The sequence below is a fragment of the Crassostrea angulata genome, chromosome 6 (assembly GCF_025612915.1).
Source record: "Crassostrea angulata isolate pt1a10 chromosome 6, ASM2561291v2, whole genome shotgun sequence".
NCBI classification, from domain to species: domain Eukaryota; kingdom Metazoa; phylum Mollusca; class Bivalvia; order Ostreida; family Ostreidae; genus Magallana; species Magallana angulata.
In genome coordinates, this window is record NC_069116.1 from 44,753,641 (window position 1) to 44,774,464 (window position 20,824).

General features: G+C 34.9%; 1 protein-coding gene across 1 annotated transcript in view; it reads left to right on the forward strand.

The window, feature by feature from the left end:
* Window positions 1–20,824, forward strand: part of LOC128188439 (uncharacterized) — a 75,836-nt gene that overhangs the window by 26,395 nt on the left and 28,617 nt on the right. Inside the window, exons 4-14 of the mRNA XM_052859488.1 lie at window positions 8,496–8,596; window positions 9,695–9,804; window positions 10,747–10,890; window positions 11,529–11,743; window positions 16,821–16,914; window positions 17,798–17,898; window positions 18,626–18,688; window positions 18,778–18,836; window positions 19,294–19,430; window positions 19,905–19,987; window positions 20,233–20,388. Of these exons, the coding sequence (XP_052715448.1) occupies window positions 8,496–8,596; window positions 9,695–9,804; window positions 10,747–10,890; window positions 11,529–11,743; window positions 16,821–16,914; window positions 17,798–17,898; window positions 18,626–18,688; window positions 18,778–18,836; window positions 19,294–19,430; window positions 19,905–19,987; window positions 20,233–20,388 (1,263 nt within the window). The remainder of the gene's footprint in view (window positions 1–8,495; window positions 8,597–9,694; window positions 9,805–10,746; window positions 10,891–11,528; window positions 11,744–16,820; window positions 16,915–17,797; window positions 17,899–18,625; window positions 18,689–18,777; window positions 18,837–19,293; window positions 19,431–19,904; window positions 19,988–20,232; window positions 20,389–20,824) is intronic.

Below are 20,824 nucleotides of genomic sequence, written 5' to 3' on the forward strand. Positions count from 1 at the left end.
TGACTTATCAGGAACGGGAAAAGCTTCTGGCCAACCAGAGTAAATGTCAATAAAAGAAACTATGTACTTGTTTCCCGACAAGGATGTTGGATAGGGTCCTGATAGATCAAGTCCTACTTTAGCCATTGGAAAAGGTGGTATATCTGTCTCTTGAAGTGGAGGTTGATTTTTCTTATTGCTCCTCGTTTGGCATACTACACATCCTTCTATATAAGAGTATAACCTTTTGTACAAATTTGGTATGTAGTACTTTTGTCTGATTACGTCATATGTTTTGTCCACTCCCATATGTCCAAGTCCGTCATGATACTGTTGCACTACTAAAAGTTCTAACTCACGTGGTACATACAGGCGAAGTTTTGGGCCTTCTGAGTCTCCATCTGAAAGATAGTACATTAAACCATCAATTTCCAGGAACTTCTTTTCTTCGGTTGCTGTTGCTGTTCCTTTACTTAACCGATTCTTCAGTTTCTTGATCTGCTCGTCGTGTTGTTGACTTTCTTTGATGTTGATATCTTCTGGTAGATCAATAAAGGGTTTGACCAGTTCGTCGTGTTGATTAACTTCACATCTGGCCAATCTCTTAGGCGAAAAGGCATTGGAGTTAAGTACGTTCACTTCAAAGAAATTGTCCTTAACATCTGGTTCATCATGCTCTGATTGTTCTTCCTCTTCACACTCGAGGTTGACTGTCGGTAATCGGGATAAGAGATCTGCACAGCAGTTAAATCTTCCTTCTATGTACTCTACCTTACAGTTATATCCTGCAATACTTAATGCCCATAGTTGAATTTTCTTATTTTGCATTGGAGATTCTAAGATATACTTGAGCGGCTTATGGTCTGTTCTTATAGTAAACTGAGCACCGTGTAAATAATGGTCTAACTTCTGAAGGGCGTAATGGATTGCAAATGCCTCCTTTTCTATGGTTGACCACTTTTCTTGAGTTTTACTCAGCTTGTGGGATAAGTAATATATTGGCTTATCTTCTCCCTCATCTGTCTTTTGAGTAAGGCACGCTCCAATACAATTGTCGCTGGCATCGGTGTACAGGATGTAAGGCTTATTAGTATCTGGATATGCTAGTAAAGGCACTACCGTTAAACTTTCTTTAATAAAGTCAAACGCTTTTTGGCAACATGGCGTCCATTTGAACCTTGCATATTTTCTGGTTAAGTCGATCAATGGTTCCGCAATCTTAGAGAAGTTCGGTATAAATCTCCTGTAATAACTACACATACCTATAAAGCCACGAACTTCTCGGACTGTAGTGGGCGCTGGTAACTTTCTTATAGCTTCGACTTTCTTTGGATCAGGTGTAACGCCATGTTCATCAATGATGAAACCAAGATATTCTGTCTGTTCCTTGAAGAAACTACATTTCTTTAGCTTCATTTTAAGTCCATGCTTCCTTAGGCGGTTGAAAACGTCTTGAATATGCCGAAGATGATCTTCCGGTGTCTCTGAGAATATAAGAATGTCATCCAGGTATGCGATGGCAAACTCCTCTTGTCCTTGAAGAACTATGTTCATCAGCTCTTGAAAAACTGCTGGTGCATTACTCAACCCAAATGGCATCCGGTTGAATTGGAATAGTCCTTTGTGACATGCAAAGGCCGTTTTTTCTTTACTTGAATCTTCTAATTTCACTTGCCAATATCCACTCTTTAAGTCTAGTGCAGTGAAATATTTTGCCTTACCTAGTAAACATAGGATGTCATCAATCAACGGTAGCGGGAATGATACGGGTTTCACTATCTTATTCAAGCTTCTAAAGTCAACGCACATCCGGTCTGATCCGTCCTTTTTCTTCACCACTACTAAGGGAAATGACCAAGGCGATTGTGATCTCTCAATTATCTTTGCGTCCATCATTTCCAGTATGGCCTTGTCAATTATCTTTCTTTTATTTAAGGGTACACGGTAGGGTCTGTTCTTTATTGGGTGGTGATCTCCAGTTTCTATCTTCATTTTAACAGTATCAGTCACTCCAAGGTCACTGTCTTTCTTTGCAAATAAATCATTGTTTTTGCTCACAAGTCTTTTGATTGAGTGTTCAAATCTTCTAGGTACATCAATTTCTTCTTTTGTGTCTTGAGTAGTCTGTATTTCTGAGATTTCCTTCTGTTTTAATGCGGTAATTCGTCCTACTATGTAGCCTCTTGGAATTTTATAATTTTTGTTAGTTTGGTTAACGAAGATCATTGGAACTTTCTTATCCTTCCGAACTATACAAACGGCGTCTTTTAAATATAGTCCTGGGTCTTCCATAATGCAGTTATTGTCTATGCTGTTCACTTCAACCAAGTCATTTTTTTCCAGAGGAAAATTGTTATTTATTTTTCCATAGAATACAGTCACCGTGTTTGGTCTCATAATAAGTTTCTTAGGAGTTCTTACAATAGTTGAGATGTGTAAATCTTCTTTAAGTTCCGCGTATACTTTGCCATCAATACGCATGAGTCCAAGATCAAAGTATAAACGAACATTGTTTTTCTTGAGCCAATCACGACCGAGAATCATGTTTCGGTTGAGTCCCTTTGTCACATAAAGTTTGTGGTCTAAAGTTAACCCTGAAATCTTAAAGGAAATATTTACATACCCTATCGCAATTAAAGAATTGCCATTTGCTGCTTGTAAAGAGGGGATGTCATTATTAAACAACTTGGGGCGGGGAAATAGATTATCATACATTTTCTTACTAATTAGAGATACGGCTGCACCCGTATCTACCAAAGCTCTAAATTTATTTTTACCTACTTTTAATAAACAGCTACTGGGGTTGTTAGTAAAATTAATTTCATATGTAGGTCTTTGTTTAAAGTTCTTTCTTCGGGCTTCAACGAAGGAAGAACGTCTTAGTTTTCCTGTTTTTGTTTGTCAAAATAAGAGCGCGATTTGAAATTTTGAGACGATCCCCTATTTACTTGGTCGCTAGATTTATATGTTCGGCCTTGACGATTTGATGGTCTGCCCCGATTTTGCTGCGTTCTTTGATACATATGCGAGCCCCAACAATCTGCACGCACATGACCTACCTTACCACAATTCCAACATTCCACATGCGAACGGGGTTTCTGCTCTATATTATGGACGGGTTTGTTTTGACTGGGTCGTTTATCTATTTGAGGACGGGACCTGACTTGGGATTTATTTTGAGTACAAAATCGAGCCCTATGACCCGTCTGTTTGCATTTAAAACACCTACTATTACGCGCATGGTCAATTTCCATTGGTTCTACATGCCTTGTTTCTACTGAGGTAAGATTATCTGCTCTATCCTTTAATAAGGGAAGAGTAGTATCAAAATTTGAAAGAGTTCGTCTGTTGTCATTACTTTGTACAATTTCTGTCATATTTGACCCTCTTATCGCTAGCCTCTGTCTCAGATTTTGTTCTCGCATTGCTATTTGAATTGCGGATTCTAAATCTTTAGGGTTTTCTCGCAAAATTTTCATTCTGAGGTAGTCGAATGTCAACCCGTCACAAAAGATATCTACTAACTGTTGTTGTATCAAAGGGTCTTTTAGTCTGTCATTACTGTAGGCGTCTTCCGCGATTTGCAATAGTCTCTCGGCGAACAACTGAACACTTTCATTTGAATGTTGTCGAGTCTTACGCATTACTGCTAACGCGTGTTGGGGGTCTGTTATTTCTGCAAATCTATTTTTAAGGGATTCCTTAAGATCGTTCCAAGATGGGATTTCTTCAGACGCATCTGTTTCATCTAAATACCTTTTAATATAATCCCCAACTGAACCCTTACTCGTTATGTATGCAAGCATGGGGATCTCATGACCTTGTTTCCCAGACATAACACTGTACTTTTCAACTTCCTTTATCCACTGTTTAAATTTTTGAGCATCTCCCTCAAAAGGAGTTATCACAGAAGATAGGGGCACTGAGAGTGCAGCTGTTATAGCTTTAACTTGACCAATAAAAAAATCTTTTTCATCATCCTGATCTGGGACTCGGTGTCGAGTTTCACGAGTTTCATACGGCCTAGCATCATGATATGTTTCAAAAGTATTTTGTTTAATCTGCTCTTTTTCTGGGGATTTTTGACCTGTTTCTTGCCCTTTATTTTTTTTGTTCTGACCCAACCCCGTGAATTGTTTTTCTAATTGCTCCATTTGATTTTTAAATTCTTTTTTATCAAACCCATCACCTGTCGCCATATTGGTTGCTTAGACAAAGTTGTTTACTTCGAGATAGCTATAAGAGACATATAGAAATGGTTCTTACCTTACTCTGTATTGAACTTCGCTCAGTCCTGGTCACTGGCACCAAGAAAGTTCATGTAAGCCTTCTGTCTTACAGGATCCTATTGAGGGTCAGCTCAAGCTTATGGATGACAAGTCCAGTATTTCTTTCTCAAGCGGTTTTATTAAGCGTGATCGTATAGTTAAGATTACAACAATCTAAAGCAGCCCAAATCAGGAGTCTGCACAATCTCATTTCATATGGGTATATATAAGGTTTTACTTATGATGGACAGTTTTGACTAGTTCGGCCCATATACGACGATCATGAGTGAACATTTAGTGTTCAAAATTAAGATTAATATTTTATTCCTAAATAAAGTAACAAAACCGTCAAAACTGCCAATCAAAGAGTCTGGATGCAGGATGTGGGTCTCCGAGTCCTGGGTCTCGGAGCCCCCCCACCTAGTATGAGCCATCACTTACTCACAATACGTTCATTCATACACGGCATAAAAGGTTACAAAGGTTAATATATAGAATACACAATACATGACTCAATATAGAATACTAGAGCATTCGTTGCAGACACAGAATCGCCAAATAGGTCACATGTTGTTAAACTCTCAATTTGGATATTATTCTGCCCGTATTATGACCTGGTTTCATAACATCATTTAGGAATACTACGCATTGCTACAAGAGTCACAGAGTTCATTCTGTCAATTATTATTAACACCATTCAGTGCGCAGCATCTAGGTACACATAAATATCATAGTGACCATTATGTAATACTAGCAATTCAAGGTCATAGCATGGCTATCTGTTTACAATAACGTATGACACAATACAATGTCATATCATATGCTACAATATCATATCTCATCATTGTTTATTATGGTATTTTATTGTATTATATGATATATGTTGTAAATATTATAGGATGCAATATTAAATTTTATATTATTGTATTGATTAACATATGAACATATGAATATCATGCAATTTTTTAACAGATGATATACGATATTGTGTCAAACAGAATCCATAAATATCCAAGATCATAAAGTATGATTTTCATTTAATATGATAAAGGTGGTCTCATAAAGGTGAAGTCTCATAAGGGTGATGTCTCGTCTCGGTGAGCTTTGTAATCTGTGATTACCTATGTTTTCTTTATGTAATTGACCAAATTTATGGTAACAAATGACCCTTTGCTTGATAACTCCTAGAACTTACAAAGTTATTGCCCTTGTGTATGAAAACCTTGTTATCGCTACTCCCCGTAAACCGTAAGAGGTAGAGACTTGAAACTTATACTAATGTGTTCAGTTAGAGTCTCCTTCAATTTTTCATACCGAAAGGACCAGAGGCCCCCTTTAAGCAGTTATTGCCCCTGAAAGTGTTTAAAATTCCATAAAAACACTTACAACTTTTTACTCTTCCTCCTAGAGACATTGCACCACTCGGAATTGAAGCGTCTTCCTTGGCCAATCAAAATGACATAAAGGTCAAAGGTTAAGGTCATTTGAAAATCTCTGTATTAATGAGTTTTCATAATTATTTTGTTGATAAAGTCACTGATAAATTTTTTAGGTCACCGAGATGAAGTCGGGAGGAGCTTATGCTTTACTCCCATCTGAACTCAGTTAAAGTTTTTGTTGCAGGTCCTGTATCTAAGTTATTGCTTGTCTTATCTTCACCAAACTTGCATGGATCATGCATCTGGACCTACTTATGAACTTGAAAGAATTGAATGCTGAATCTGGGCCATGAATTTCAGATGCTGGAGGAGTTTAAGGTTTTTGATGCAGGTTAAAGTTTTTTGAGCAGGTGCCCTTTGATAAGTTACTGCAGGTCCTAACTTCACGAAACTAGCATTGATGGTGTGTCTTATGATACTGATGCAACTGACAGGCTTGAATGCTGAATCTGAGCCATAGGTTTCGGATGCTGGAGAAGGTTAATGTTTTTGGAGCTGGTTAAAGTTTTTAGAGCAGGTGCAGTCTGATGATTATATTTGAGTTATTACTGGTCCTAACTTCACCAAACTTGCATGGATGATGCATCTTATGATACTGATGCACCTAACAGGCTTGAATGCTGAATCTGAGCCACAGGTTTCGGATGCTGGATGAGGTATAGTTTTTTGGGACAGGTCACATATTTAATAGATATAAGTACAGTACTATTTCAAACTTGCATAGTTGATTCAACTATTATATAAATGAATCGCAGAGGTTGCTTCAGATGCAGAGCCTAATCCCCTTTATTAAGGATGCCAAAAAACTACGACCTCATTCAAACCTGCTGGATAGATGTGTTTATTGTAAAATGATATAACACGATTCCTATGATATAATATTGATGTATGATGATACACTATTGTTTTATATGCTACAATATTATATCATCAATTAAATTGTAAAAAATTATATGGTACAATATGATATCAATTTTTGTGTGTAATGATATGATATTGTATCATGATATAGTAATTTGTTTTCCCTCGGACTGAAATGTCATATTTTCAATGGATTAAACATGGCACGTGATTGCCTCATATATCTCTATGTAGGTTCTTTGAGGATTAATATTAGGCAATATGGCCGTCATTGGCCGCCGCCTCACCTACTTATCTCGATATTTCATATTATTTAACACAGAAATTGTGTTCAGTAAGTCCTCAAAACATTTAGAGTAGTGGCCCTTTGGGATTATTTTTAAAATTAGAGAAGTTGCCCTTTGAATATTGACGTCACATTGTTGTGTCTGGAGCAGAACAAAATGGCAGCGTCTAAATTTGCTCAGATCTCTGCAGAGTTTTAAAATTGAATAGCAATAAAACATTGTAAGTAATATGGGTGAAGCGAAGATTTTTTAAGCGAATTTGAAAGGTGGTATTGATAATTTTGAAGAGTTTAAATGAGTTTAATTGGACGAGATGTAAGGCATCTTGTACATGGCTTAGCGTAGATCACCGCTATTTGTGAATGAATATGTCGCTTGATATTCTTCGGGAAAACAAAACACTTATTAGGTTAGTTACTGACTCACTAAGGAAATATATTGGGTTGATCAATCTCATAGACGGTTGGCTTCGCCCCGCCATCTATGAGATTTCCGTAGTGAGTCAGTAACTAACCTAATAAGTAATAGTATCATATTGTACATTATGATACAATGCTGAATAATATGATATTGTATTTTATATTATTGTATCCCATGATAATGTTTCATATAATATTGTAAAATATCGTATACTTATAGAAAATATACCCTTTTATGCCCTGTGCGATATAAACTGAAAATTCGCCTACCCTTGTGATATAAACCCTAGGGGTGTGATATAAGATTTATATCACACCCCTCTCCGCCAATCTTCGGATGTTATATCACACTCCTTTCCGTTAATCATCTGCTATTGTTATGTAGAGTTCGGTATGCACCGTTCAACTCTGATCTCAGAGTATGACGTCAAATAGTTACGTCGACGTCAATCCATTCATATCAAAATGATTCGATGTTACCTTAAAGCAGTTATTGCCCCTGAAAGTTTCTAAATTTTGTTAAAAAAACTTATAACTTTTAAACTCTACGTTGTAGGGTCATCTTACCACTTCAATTTAAAAGGTTGACCTTGATCAGTCAAAATGACAAAGTGGTCAAAGGTCAAGGTGCATACGGCTTTTTTTTTACTTTTTTAATGAAGTAACAGAGTAAATATTTTATTAATTCTTAATTGAATTCTTGAATTCCAGTAAGGAGTTAAAGGATTAGCACCCAATACCTTTTTTTAAGATATCTCCAGAACAAAAAACAAATCATGAATACTTGTTGAAAAAAAATATGTTCATATTTACAAGACTTTTCATTTGGTGTTGAAAGAAAATGGGCTGACCCCTTCAATTAGGTACCAGAAAGGATCTAAATTCTTTTTTTATAACTCTTTACTGAGCAATAAATTGTAATCAATAATAGAACCAAAAATGTTCTTCTCGTCGTCATCTACCTGTATAATATCATGCAAATTCAAATTTGAAATCCGTTTTAAAATCGGAGAATGCATTGCAAAGACATCGAGATTTAAAAATCGATTCTAAGAAGGATTAGAAAGCTATGCACAAAAGACTCTAGACTGAATATAAAGCTGATTATAAGACTCCTTGGCAGATCTATGTTTTGGCTATTGGGTATGGTACTTTGGTGAGCATGAATTCCTGTGGGCCTCTGTTTTATCTGTCTAGACTTGTATTCTACAATGATATGAACCTCTGCTGTACCCTTTTCAGTATGGTTGCAATTGGATGCCAGACCCACCAACAGGAAAGAAGCACAAATCTCTAAATTCTTCTATTTTTACTGAAGCTGTACATCTATTGTGGAATTTATGGTATGGTCTGTTTTAAGTAATGATACTTGACATACTATGACCTTCTTTGCAGTTAAGGAAATTGCTTTGCAAAATTTGCCAGTTGTTACTGTAGATTCCTGGCTAAATTCAAGCAATTAATATTCGTCAAGAAGATATGTGAGAAGTACATATTGCAGATTTAAAATCTCACTTTTATTTTTCGGACAGATGTAAGTTACATGAAACTATGATAAAAGTTTGGCGTTTGGGATTTTATTATCTCACAATTTGATGCAATTTAATTTGAAATTAAGCACTCGTGTAAAATAAGGAATTTACAATACACACCTTCCATGAATGTCCATATGAATCTTTATGAATTATACTGTATATCAGCTTTTTTCTGCGTCATGTTTTTTCCACGAACCAGAGCCTAGAACGGTAAATAAAATTTACGCGAATCAAATTTTCATTATTTCAAAGTCAACTGAAAATGTAATTCACGATTGTTTTAACTTGTGAGGTAAGAGGGGAAAAGGATCTAAATTGTCGCTCTTTGTAATGAAAAATTCGGACAATGAAACCATTTACACGATTTCCTTAATGTGAAATAATTACCGATAATTATTTTCAGACACGCAAACAGTCATAAATAAATAGATCATGTGCCGTTACATATATAAGTAGCTCTGTTATGATTAGACATCGGTTTACACAAGGAAAGCAACCATTTTAATTAGCTTGTCAATGGATTATTAAATAAACAACGAGGCTTACAAATCTATTATCTGGCGCTTGTCCTCCGATCCCGCAATTTGTACCTCTAACGAAACTTACTGAGCATAGTTCACCGTAATTTTACTTTATACCTGTTTACTTTATCAAGAAAGAGAGAACTCTATTTAAAAACAAAACTTTGTATCAAATTTACGGAAATCTCCACAAACAAAGCGGAATTGGATGCAGGCGGAAAAAAGCTGATATACGGTATTTTGTGTAAAATTAAAATTCTGTCATAGTAAAAACCATATCATCCTCTGCAAACATGTTAGATCAAGCTAAGGAATTTTACGTGTACTGGTATATTTGTTTATTAAAGAACAGTTTATGCACAGTACCTTTTTCTGGATTTTACAGTGAAAGCAGTGAAGAGGCTTTAGATATATTTAACCGAGAGAACCTGTTTCCCATTGTGTGTGCAGGCTTACAGTACAGTGTTTATGGGGCAGAACTTGCCATCACTGCTGGTAAGTAATCCATCAATCCATGAACCAATAACTACCGTGATATTCTATATTGTGTGAGTCAAGACATATAACTTATTGTATATTGTGAAGGTAAAACAGATAATTTATATTCTTTATTGGGTATGTCAAAAAGATATTGTATGGGTCAAACAAATAACTTATTGTATATTATGAAGGTCAAACATATAACTTCTTCCATATTGTGTGGATCAAACATTTAAGTTATAACTTATGTTCCCCGCAAACCGAATGGGGGGGGGGGGTAATGTAGGAATCACCTTTTTCATCTGTCCGTCTGTCTGTGCAAAATTGGTGTCTCGTCCACATCTTTCTTATGGAGAGACATTGGAAGTTGTTACTTCACACAAAGATTGCTTATGACCTGAGGGTGTGTCATGACCTTGACCAAAGGTCATTTGGACATGGCCATGACATTTCACTGGCCAAAAAAGTGCATATTTTTTGTCCGGTCAATATCTTTCTTATAGAGACATTGGAAGTTCTTACTTCACACAAAGATTGCTTATGACCTGAGAGTGTGTTTTGACCTTGACTCAAGCTCATACTGTCAAGGTCAAGGTCACTGGTAGAAAAAATTGCAAAATTCGTGTCCATATCTCTCTTATAGAGAGACATTGGAAGTTCTAACGTCATACAAAGATTGCTGATGACCTGAGGGTGTGTCATGACCTTGACCCAAGGTCATTTGGGCAAGGTCAAGGTCACTTGCAGAAAAAGTTCATATTTTTGTGTCCGGTCAATATCTTTCTTATTGAGAGACATTGGAAGTTCTTACTTCATACAAAGATTGCTTAAGATCTCCATAAAGCTGATTTTATTATGTCAGACTCTATTATTGCTCAAGTGAGCGAAGTAGCCAACTTGTTTTGTGATGATTTGAAAAACTTAAAAGCATTGTGTTGAAGTTTAATATTTTTTCAGCTAATTGTCTCTACACCATAACTGAAGATAATGCTCCCATCATAAAGATCTGTGAAGACCCAGATGTTATCCAACTGCTGAATTCTTTGGTTTCACTTAATAGTGACTCCTCTGATCTAGTCCTTCTGAAAACTCTTGCAACAGGTTGGTAATTTTACATAAGATAAGAGCAGCTTCAGCACACGCCATAAAAAAATAGATTTTGGCAATAATTTCCATTTCGCCTCTCTTTAAAATAGATACATGCAGCAACTCTACAAACACTATGTGCGTACTGCGCATACTGTATTGGTAGTTTACAAAGATGTATGCATTGATATATTCAAACAAAGCAAAATGTACATGTTATCATTATATATGATTGTAATAGTAACTTTATCCAAAGGGTCCAATCACTTTTAGTCTCATGATCCATGCTTGGCAACCAAATGTGATCCAGCTCTTTGGATCAAGTTACTGTTATGATGATGAATTTATTATATTCCCTTTCATTGAAAAGTAAAAATGACAAAACTTTCTTTTTATTAATCAATTGTAGAAAGTTTTTTTTAAGGAACAAAGCCATTCTAAAACAAACCCTTAAAATCCACTAAAAAGCAAACAATATTTATTGTGTACTACGTCATCAGGTTCAGAGAGAGGTGATATGGATTTGGAAAACCACTGTTAGGTGATCCAGTCAATTGGATCACACTCTGTAAAACTAACAATATCGAGAAAGAAAAATTAATGGGTATATAATGAAATAAAGAGTCGGTCATCTCATTGTTGAAACTTGACAGGAATCCTGGTGAATGTACGCTGTGGAAGTGGTAGATGTGAGGGTGGAAGTGTGATCACTTCATTACTGAAGGCAGTCGCTGACGTTTTAACCTTGGATGCCTTGGATGCTGCCCCCAAATCTGCTTCTGATGACAGCAGCTCACAAAACGGAGATGATGACATGGTTACAGAAGGGGAAGAAGAGGGCAAAGCCCATACTGTAAATATTGGTCAGGTGTGTGTCTCTTGTACACCTTGAAGATATGGCTCATCATTACGGATCATGTCTTAAATATCTGATCAACAAAAAAGGAGTCCAACACATTCCTCCGAGTGATACTACTCATAAGATATTAAATAAATAAATCACAGCAACAAACACAGCTATTCTACTGCAAAACACCTACTGCAAGTAAAGAGAAACTTTTTAAGATTTAACAAAATATGATATGCAATTTTGCAACACTTCTTCACAAATTAAGGGATTTTTTATGGTGTCGAGCGAAGCTGGAAAGCCATCTAGGGATCGTACGACCACAGGAAGTGTTAGGAGCTGAACAATGCATGCTATCAATAAATCCGCGGAAATGAGAGCAAAGTTTTCTTATGTATTTGAGGAAAAAAGAAGATATACTCCCCTTTAGAATAGAACTGTACGTCAATTTAACAAGTAGGCAGATAACAAAATAGTTGATGTCTTTGACAATGTTCATATTTTTTTGTTAACAATATGTCTGGGTTTCAGCGGATGAATACACTTGCACAGAGAGACATGTGATAGTTAGGCCTACATATTCAATTTTTAACTCACCTGAGCTGAAAGCTCAAGTGAGCTATTCTGATCACATTTAGTCCGTCGTCCGTCTGTCCGTCTGTAAACTTTTTACATTTTGAACTTCTTCTCTAAAACTGCTTATCCAATTTCAAACAAATTTGGCACAAAGCATCCTTATGGGAGGGCAAATATAAATTGCAAAAATAAAAGTCCGATCTGTATTCAAAGCGGAGAAAATTTTGAAACTGTAGAAAAAGGGGGGTGCATTTTAAAAATCTTCTTCTCAAGAACTACCGAGGCAAATTCAACGTAGTTTAGCATAAATTATCCTTATGGGAAGGAAAATATAAATTGCAAAAATTATGGGGTAATTTTGTTTCAAATCTAAGTTATTACGAAAATAATAATAAAGGAAAGGCGTGTTTCAATCAGTTTAATAGCTTCGGGCTCGGCATCCGGTAAAATGGGTAGGCAAGACTTGGCCTGGGCAAAACAAAAGATTGGCAGTTATTAATCTGCCAATCTCATTAAAATTTCGGGATATTTGATGGACTAGTATATTTGTATTCGCTGTAGATATTGCTGCAAAATAATGCGTATTTGGAATTGACGATTGCCGATCTGCCCCGGCATTTATTTTTCTACGGCCCGGGTTTGCATACCCATTTTACCAAGACTCGTATTCCATACTTCTAAAACAAGGTTCTTTGTTTAAAGCAGCCATGACATTATACGAAAAAGGGTCGATCTGACTATGATGAATTTGCTTGTTGTGCAACAGTTCACGTATGAAGGGAAATTTTGAAACATGAAAAATATATTGGTGCCGATTTTGTGAAGTAAATTGAGGCTAAATATTTCAATGCGTTGACAGTTTTCACACATGACGTTGCTGTTAGCTTGTTCTGATTTTCGTTTCGTTTTCATTATTTATGCTTTGTAACCTGGAAACTATCGTCTGTATTTCGTGATTTTTACGTATCAAATCAAACAGAGACTTCGGTAAATCAAACAGTTACGTTAACTGTTTACCTGCGCAAATTAAGCAAAATCTGATGTAGGGGTACTGAAATACAATTCATTCTATCGGTAATTCGGCATTATCTTTTACGTAATGGTAGATTAATGCAATAGGTTTTGTTGAGATGCTCGGCATTTTCTCTAGTTTATTCAGTTTAAATAGAGTTTGATATCGCTTACGGAAATATGTAGGTATATACATGTATATATATGATTCATTTCGAAAAAATAAATTGTGTTCTTTATTTGTTATACATGTAGTGCATGTTTCTTGTGTTTAATTGTTTACAATTTCTATTTACTAACCATATTTGAGTGTTAAGCTTCAAATTATAAGCAAGATACAGAGATTTGCTCACAATTCTATGTTTCTACACAGATCTTAAAAGCTAAAGATTAAAAAAGTAAAAAAAATTGTCAATATTTATTACGAAAATTTTCAAAATCTGTTCTTCCAGAAACCAACTTATTGAATTGTAAACTTAACCTTTTAAGCTCACCTGAGGATGGGGCCACAATGGGGGTCGAAGTTTAACAAATGAATATATAGAGTAAATCTTTAGAAATCTTCTTCTCAGAAACTAATAGGCCAGGAAAGCTGAAACTTGTGTGGAAGCATCCTCAGGTAGTGTAGATTCAAAGTTGTGAAAATCATGACCCCTGGGGGTAGGATGGGGGCACAATGGAGGGTTGAAGTTTAACATATGAATATAAAAAGTAAATCTTTAAAAATCTTCTTCTCAGAAACTAGTCAGCCAGGAAAGCTGACACTTGTGTGGATGCATCCTAAGGTAGTGTAAATTCAAATTTGTAAAAATCATGACCCCCGGGGGGTAGGGTGGGGCCACAATGGAGGGGCGAAGTTTAACAAATGAATATATATAGTAAATCTTTAAAAATCTTCTTCTCAGAAACTAATCAACCAGGAAAGCTGACACTTGTGTGGATGCATCCTCAGGTAGTGTAAATTCAAAGTTGTGAAAATCATGACCCCTGGGGGTAGGTTGGGGCCACAATGGGGGATCGAAGTTTAACATAGGAATATATACAGTAAATCTTTAAAAATCTTCTTCTCAGAAACTAATTCGCCGGCAAAGCTGGAACTTGTGTGGAAGCATCGTCAGGTTGTGTAGATTCAAAGTTGTGAAAATCATGACCCCTGGGGGTAGGTTGGGGCCACAATGGGGGATCAAAGTTTAACATATGATTATATACAGTAAATCTTTAAAAATCTTCTTCTCAGAAACTAATTAGCCAGGAAAGCTAAATCTTGTGTGGAAGCATCCTCAGGTAGTGTAGATTCAAATTTGTGAAAATCATGACCCCTGGGGGTAGGTTTGGGCCACAATGGGAGGTCGATGTTCTACATAGGAATAAACAGAGTTATTCTTTAAAAATCTTCTTCTCAGAAACTAATCAGCCAGGAAAGCTGAAACTTGTGTGAAAGCATCCTCAAGTAGTGTAGATTCAAAGTTGTGAAAATAATGATCCCCAGGGGTAGGGTGGGGCCACAATGGGGGGGGGGGGCAAAATTTAACAAAGGAATATATAGGGTAAATCTTTAAAAATCTTCTCAGAAACTAATCAGCCAGATGATTCTTTATAATTGTTAAGACTTTGGCCCCAAGACAATTCTTTGGCCTCACGAGAAGGTTCAGAGTTTGATGTACATTTATATCCCATATATAAACTATTGTTAGGTATCTTTTTTAGAACTGCAATACTCAACATATGACTATAAAATCTTCCTGTTAGAAAAGGGACTAATGGTTATAAACATAAGAATATCCAGAGGAAAATGGATTTTATTTATACAGGATTTACATGAATTATTGTAAATTGTCCAGATAGTTTGTATTATGACTCCATTGAGCTGATTTTATCATACCTATTGTTCCTCAGGTGAGCGATGTGGCCCATGGGCCTCTTGTTTTATGAAATATACCTGCCTGCAAAACAGATTATTTTTTATCCATATCGAATGTTGACAATGTATAAATGCTGTATAAATGCTTGATCTTTAAGGTCAGACAACATGTTCCTGAATTTTATATAACTTTTTCCAGGAATTTGTTGATGGTTTACTACTATTTTGACAAGCTTTCTTGCAAAAAATTAGGGTACCTTACCAGGCATTTCTGCAAAATACTAGAGTATGCAATTTACTAATCTTCTTGAAAATACACTTGAATTGCTGATATAAAAATAAATACATATACAGCACAGCAAAATTCACTATATTGGAACTCTGTCTCGGCCAGGGTGGGGCTTTGAACTCACGACCTCTAGAACCTATATGCTTCTGGCAGTGAGCGGCCACGGTTCTAACCACTCGGCCATCTAGACACATAACCACATCCAATTAAATTTTAATCATTTTTTAGAATAATTATAAATTTAATATTTTTCAGTGGAACTCTTTATTACGAGGAGTTACAAAAAATATTTTCAAAAGATTACTTTCGGTTTATCCCTCCGCATGCTTCAAATAGTGCAAGTCAAAATGAGAGCATATGACAGTTTTTTAATTAAAAATATGAGAAATTGTAATTAATTAAGCAACACAATTACTTAATGGATAATTTCAATGCACCATTTTGCATTTCCCTACAACAGACAACGTTTGTTTACGTTTTAAAACGGCGTAGTAATACACAGTGTAAGACAGAAAAATCTCACACTGCTGTCTCACAGCGGACAAACCGATCTCACACGGGTGATAATGCGAGAAAGAGTTTTTATCAGCAATATACAATACATAGAATTCAATACAATTATAATTTTAATACTAATTAATTCTATTTAAATTAAGAAAAAAATTATCTACAATTTTTTAACTTCAAGGATATTTCTATAACTTAAGATTTTTAAGTAACATTTAAAACTTCTTAGGAATTCAGTGAGTCAATTTGTAATGAATTGTACTTTGATTAATTTTGTGATAAACACATAATTTTTATTTATTTGAAAGTAGTTGACTAATGTATTTGTCTTTATATTTGTTATTAAAAAGTAAGTATAATTGATACTAATTTCTAAATGAATGGTCAATAACCAAATTAGAATGATTTTTGATAATAAAAGAAATCACACTTCATTTTGATATTTTTATTATTTTAGTTGACTGCATAAAATCTATATTAAATTTAATTTGTGTTAAATTGACCACCCGACTCAATTTAAAAAAAAAATTAATCTCTAGCAAAACAATAAGAAAAGTTGGTCTCATGTTATTGTAGTACATACATTTCTTAAGAGTTACAGAATCATAATTTGTTTTAAGGATTTTTTTAATCAATAGTACCTAAATGTATGTGTGATCAATGATGGAATACCATAAATAAAACAATATATATTTATTTCTGTTAAGTGGAGATTATTTTGACTTTTTAAAAAAATTGTTCAGGTTTGTACTCTTCAAATTAATTTCAACTCGATGCCATTGTGGCCCTTCAGGCCTTTGATTTTTTAATATGAGGCATTTGAAAATACCTATTAAATGTTGATATTTTTACAGGAAGAGTTGGAGGAAACATTTAGGGATGTTCAAAATGTGTTAACTGCTCAGCAAATAGCAATGGAAATAGTAGCCAATATCTGCTGTACAGATGGTAAGCTTCTTGACCAAATGACACAAAAATTTAATATTTTAGATAATTCAATTTTCCTGAAAAATGTACGGTTTACAATGTATGGTAAAAAGATAAAGATGTAGCAGTCAAAATTATTCCAGCAATTTCATATTTATTATTACCAAGGACTTGGTGATAGGTTTGAACCATTCAGCGATCTAGCTTTTTGGTAGACAAACCTTATGGAGTGGATGAAGAAAAATCAAAAATAATAATTGTGTACTTGACAATAATTTAACATTTTTTGTAAAAGAAATTTAATTGGTTTTCGTTTTAGATTAGAAATGTGATGTAATTTCTTCTACAACTACAGTTACATAGTAGTGGTTTATGAAATGGTTTTATGTGCATTGTACATGTATTTATAGGGCTGGGATGATACATTGTTTTATCTATTGATATATCTTATGAAGTTTGTGTGATGTTACAATATGTATCATCATATTTTCCTTTCAATAAAAAAATAATGAATTTTACTCACAATATTTAAACATTAAAACCCTGAAAGGAACAAAGTTTATTATACTGCCTTTAACATGATCACCTTTTTATGCCATTTAGTGAGGTTTATAAAATTGTGAGTTCATATTGAACAATATTTTACAAATAAATAAAATTTAAAGCATAGAATAAAAAAAGATGGGAATTTAATATTTAGCATCAATATTTATGCACACATATCAATATACATGTACACATATCGTCCGCACATTATATCCAAATTATCGATATTTCAATATATTGGCCCAGCCGTAATTGTATGCAGGGATAAAACTGAGATTTGAGAAAGGAGTTTGATGGACATTGATTCCTTTGAAAATGTGCTAACTGAAATTCTCAAAGGATCAATCTCTACATACAGATGATGGATGGGAAGATATGGGAAATAGTGAATCCAGTAGCTGTGAGGAAGAAACAGCAGAAGAAGAGGAGGACATGGACCAGGAGACCATTGATATGTTTGTAAGTGGAATTGGACGGCTGAATGGAAAAAGAGGGGGTGTAAAATGTTGAAGTTTTGTAAGGCAACAAAGCTTAATATATGTAAGAGAAGTATTTCTGTTGGTTCAGATTAGTTAAGAAATGAAGGAAACTACCTTCAGTAAGACATGCTTATAGCAAACACGCTTGTATGAGTTAATGCTTACAGAAAAGTGATTTTCATTCCCTGTGACTTTATTACATGTTGTAAACTAGACGGATAATATTAGTTACATGGTTTGAAGTTGACCAAATATGGTTTATACATGATCAGTAAATTCCATATGGGGCAAGAGCGTAGCTCGAGCCCCAATATGGAATTTACTGATCATGTATAAACCATAGTAGGTCAACTACAAACCATGTAACGATTATATCTTACCGACTGTCTTTTTTTATGATAAAAAGTAAATAAAACAATGAAGTCAAGCTTTTGTAATAATACTAAAAGTTTCAATTTGAGTACCTAAAGTGACGTCATAATGCTCAAAGGGGATAATATTTTCTACTGACTATGTATGGAATATACATAGTCTCCACGTGACTGCTGTAAGCCAATAACTTTCTTACAATTTAGCAGGAGGTAAGATATAACAAATTACGCTTATAACAAGCAAAATTGCATGTCCCTGGCACTTCCTTATAAGCATGCATGTTTTACTGTGTATCTCTTCAGGTTTTTGTTTTCATATTTCACTTTCATCTTTAGTCTTCTCTCTGTGTGTCAACTGAAGTTCAACAAGCTGTCAAAGGATTTTGTGTGTTTGAAAAGGTAAATGTCAATGATTCTTCTGAAACATTCTGAACGTCATTTTTCTGACATGTTTCAGCCATATGCATAATTGTGTTTTTGTTTTGCAGGTGTGTTCGAAGTGTTCCCCTGTGGACTGCTGTGGTCCTCCCAGTAGTGTTTCAAAAAGGTTTGTGTGTTTCAATCTTGAGTCTGAAAAATGTAAAAGCAAGCTTACAAATGTGCCCCTACTAGTATCTAATGTGTATATCAACACAATGAACAGGAAATTTTGTGATGTTAGCAATCTCTTGTCTTGTGCTCAAGTTTTACATTGTCACATACAAATTCAGGTGGAATATTTAAGGAAGATTTTATAAATTCATCATTGGTGTTATGCATAATCTGGTCTGCATCTTCATTTATGCCAACAGAATTAGATTAATACACACTTAGTATCACTTTTATTTGATTCTGCCTCGAGTTCCAATGATTATACCATTGTCTTTTTAAAATAAATCTCTGAGTCTCTTAGTTATTCCAGTTTTGACCAGTGATAGTTCATCAATGCTATTCATGTATGTTATAATGTATTTTATACAATTTCAATGAATACTGAAAGATGGGATCTACATGTACATTTTTAGCTTTGTGAATTTGCAAGCCCATGCTCTGCTGTGTATGAACAATATGGTGAATTGTATGGACCTGGATTTGTTAGGAGGAGCAGACAGACTACACCAAGTATGGAGCAGCCTAGCATCCCTGTTGGCAAACATTGATAGTAAGTTTTGAAAACTTACCATGTAGCCCAAACTCATTATTTGGACATTTAAATTAAGGTTTTGTCCGCTATAGTAAGGTATGCTTTATGTTATATTATGTTGTGTCTAGTTGGCTCTGTACCTTAGTTTAAAGAAATTTTTAAAGGCATTATTTTAATGGTAAGTATGACTCTGATCTCTGTTTACTTGAAACATCAAATTATACCAGCATAGCAAATTAAAAAACAGCAAGATTCCATCTATAGCATTTTGCTATACAGCTGGACATATTTCTAGTTACAATCTTGCACACATATTTTTTAACTTTAAAAGAGGGCATAGATTAATGGAATTTGCTTTTTTCTCTTTGATGTCATGGGTTAAGACGCTAAACATAGAACAGTCTTTTAATTTTTCTATGACCAAGATTAGTTATTACTCAACATCTACAGTATGAGATGAGTGACTGACATACTTATTGGTTGTTTTTACAGAGACTGATGAGATGTTGTTGGAGGCTACAACCAGTGCACTGCGGGCTGTGATACAGAAGCTCTCTAGTGCTGGGTCCCAGAAGGTGTGTATACTAAACAAATGAGTGCAGGCTATACATGTATTAGCTAATGAAAAATACTGTGATTGTGATTACAAAGTTTTACTTTCTATCGAAAAATAACCGATACTATTGATGTGAATTATCAAGTTTGAAAACTATAGATTTTGGTGAAGTAATTTGGAGGAACTTTTGATTTAATATACAAACAAAACACCAAGGATGTGTCAGTGAATTATTAATGGGAATATATTTTTTTTCACTTTCAGCTGCTAGAGATTTCAGTATCTGACCTTCAGTTCCTGTTCAGTATTGGTCGCTCTTGTCAGCTGGCTGATGTGAGGGTCAACATTGTACGAATCGTAGCCATAGTGGGTGTAGTGTTCAGCAAGCAAGCTGATTTACCCAATGTTGACACCCTGAAGGTTGGTTGTTCTTGATAAAGACATCTGTTACTTATCAAGTACAAGTATATTACGCATCAGCATCTGTGCCAGTCAAAATTAGTTATTTAAATTGTTGAATTTGTTTATCAGTTATTGTAAATTAGATATGTGGTAGTTAAAATCAAAGTCAATTACTGTAGATTCCTTATTTTACGCGAGTACCGGTACTTAATTCCATGATTCAGCCATTTTCCATCAAATCGCGAGAACATAAAATCTCGAATGCCAATTTTTGATCATAGCTTCATGTAGTTTTCAGATGTCCAAAAAATAAAAGCGAGATTTTAAAATTTGCGAGATGCGCTTCTCGTGATTTTATGCGGATATTAATTCCTCACGTTTAAATAGGAATCTACAGTATTTAGGCATTGAATGCCTATTTTTGGATGTCATTAGTCTTGTAACACACGAAGCA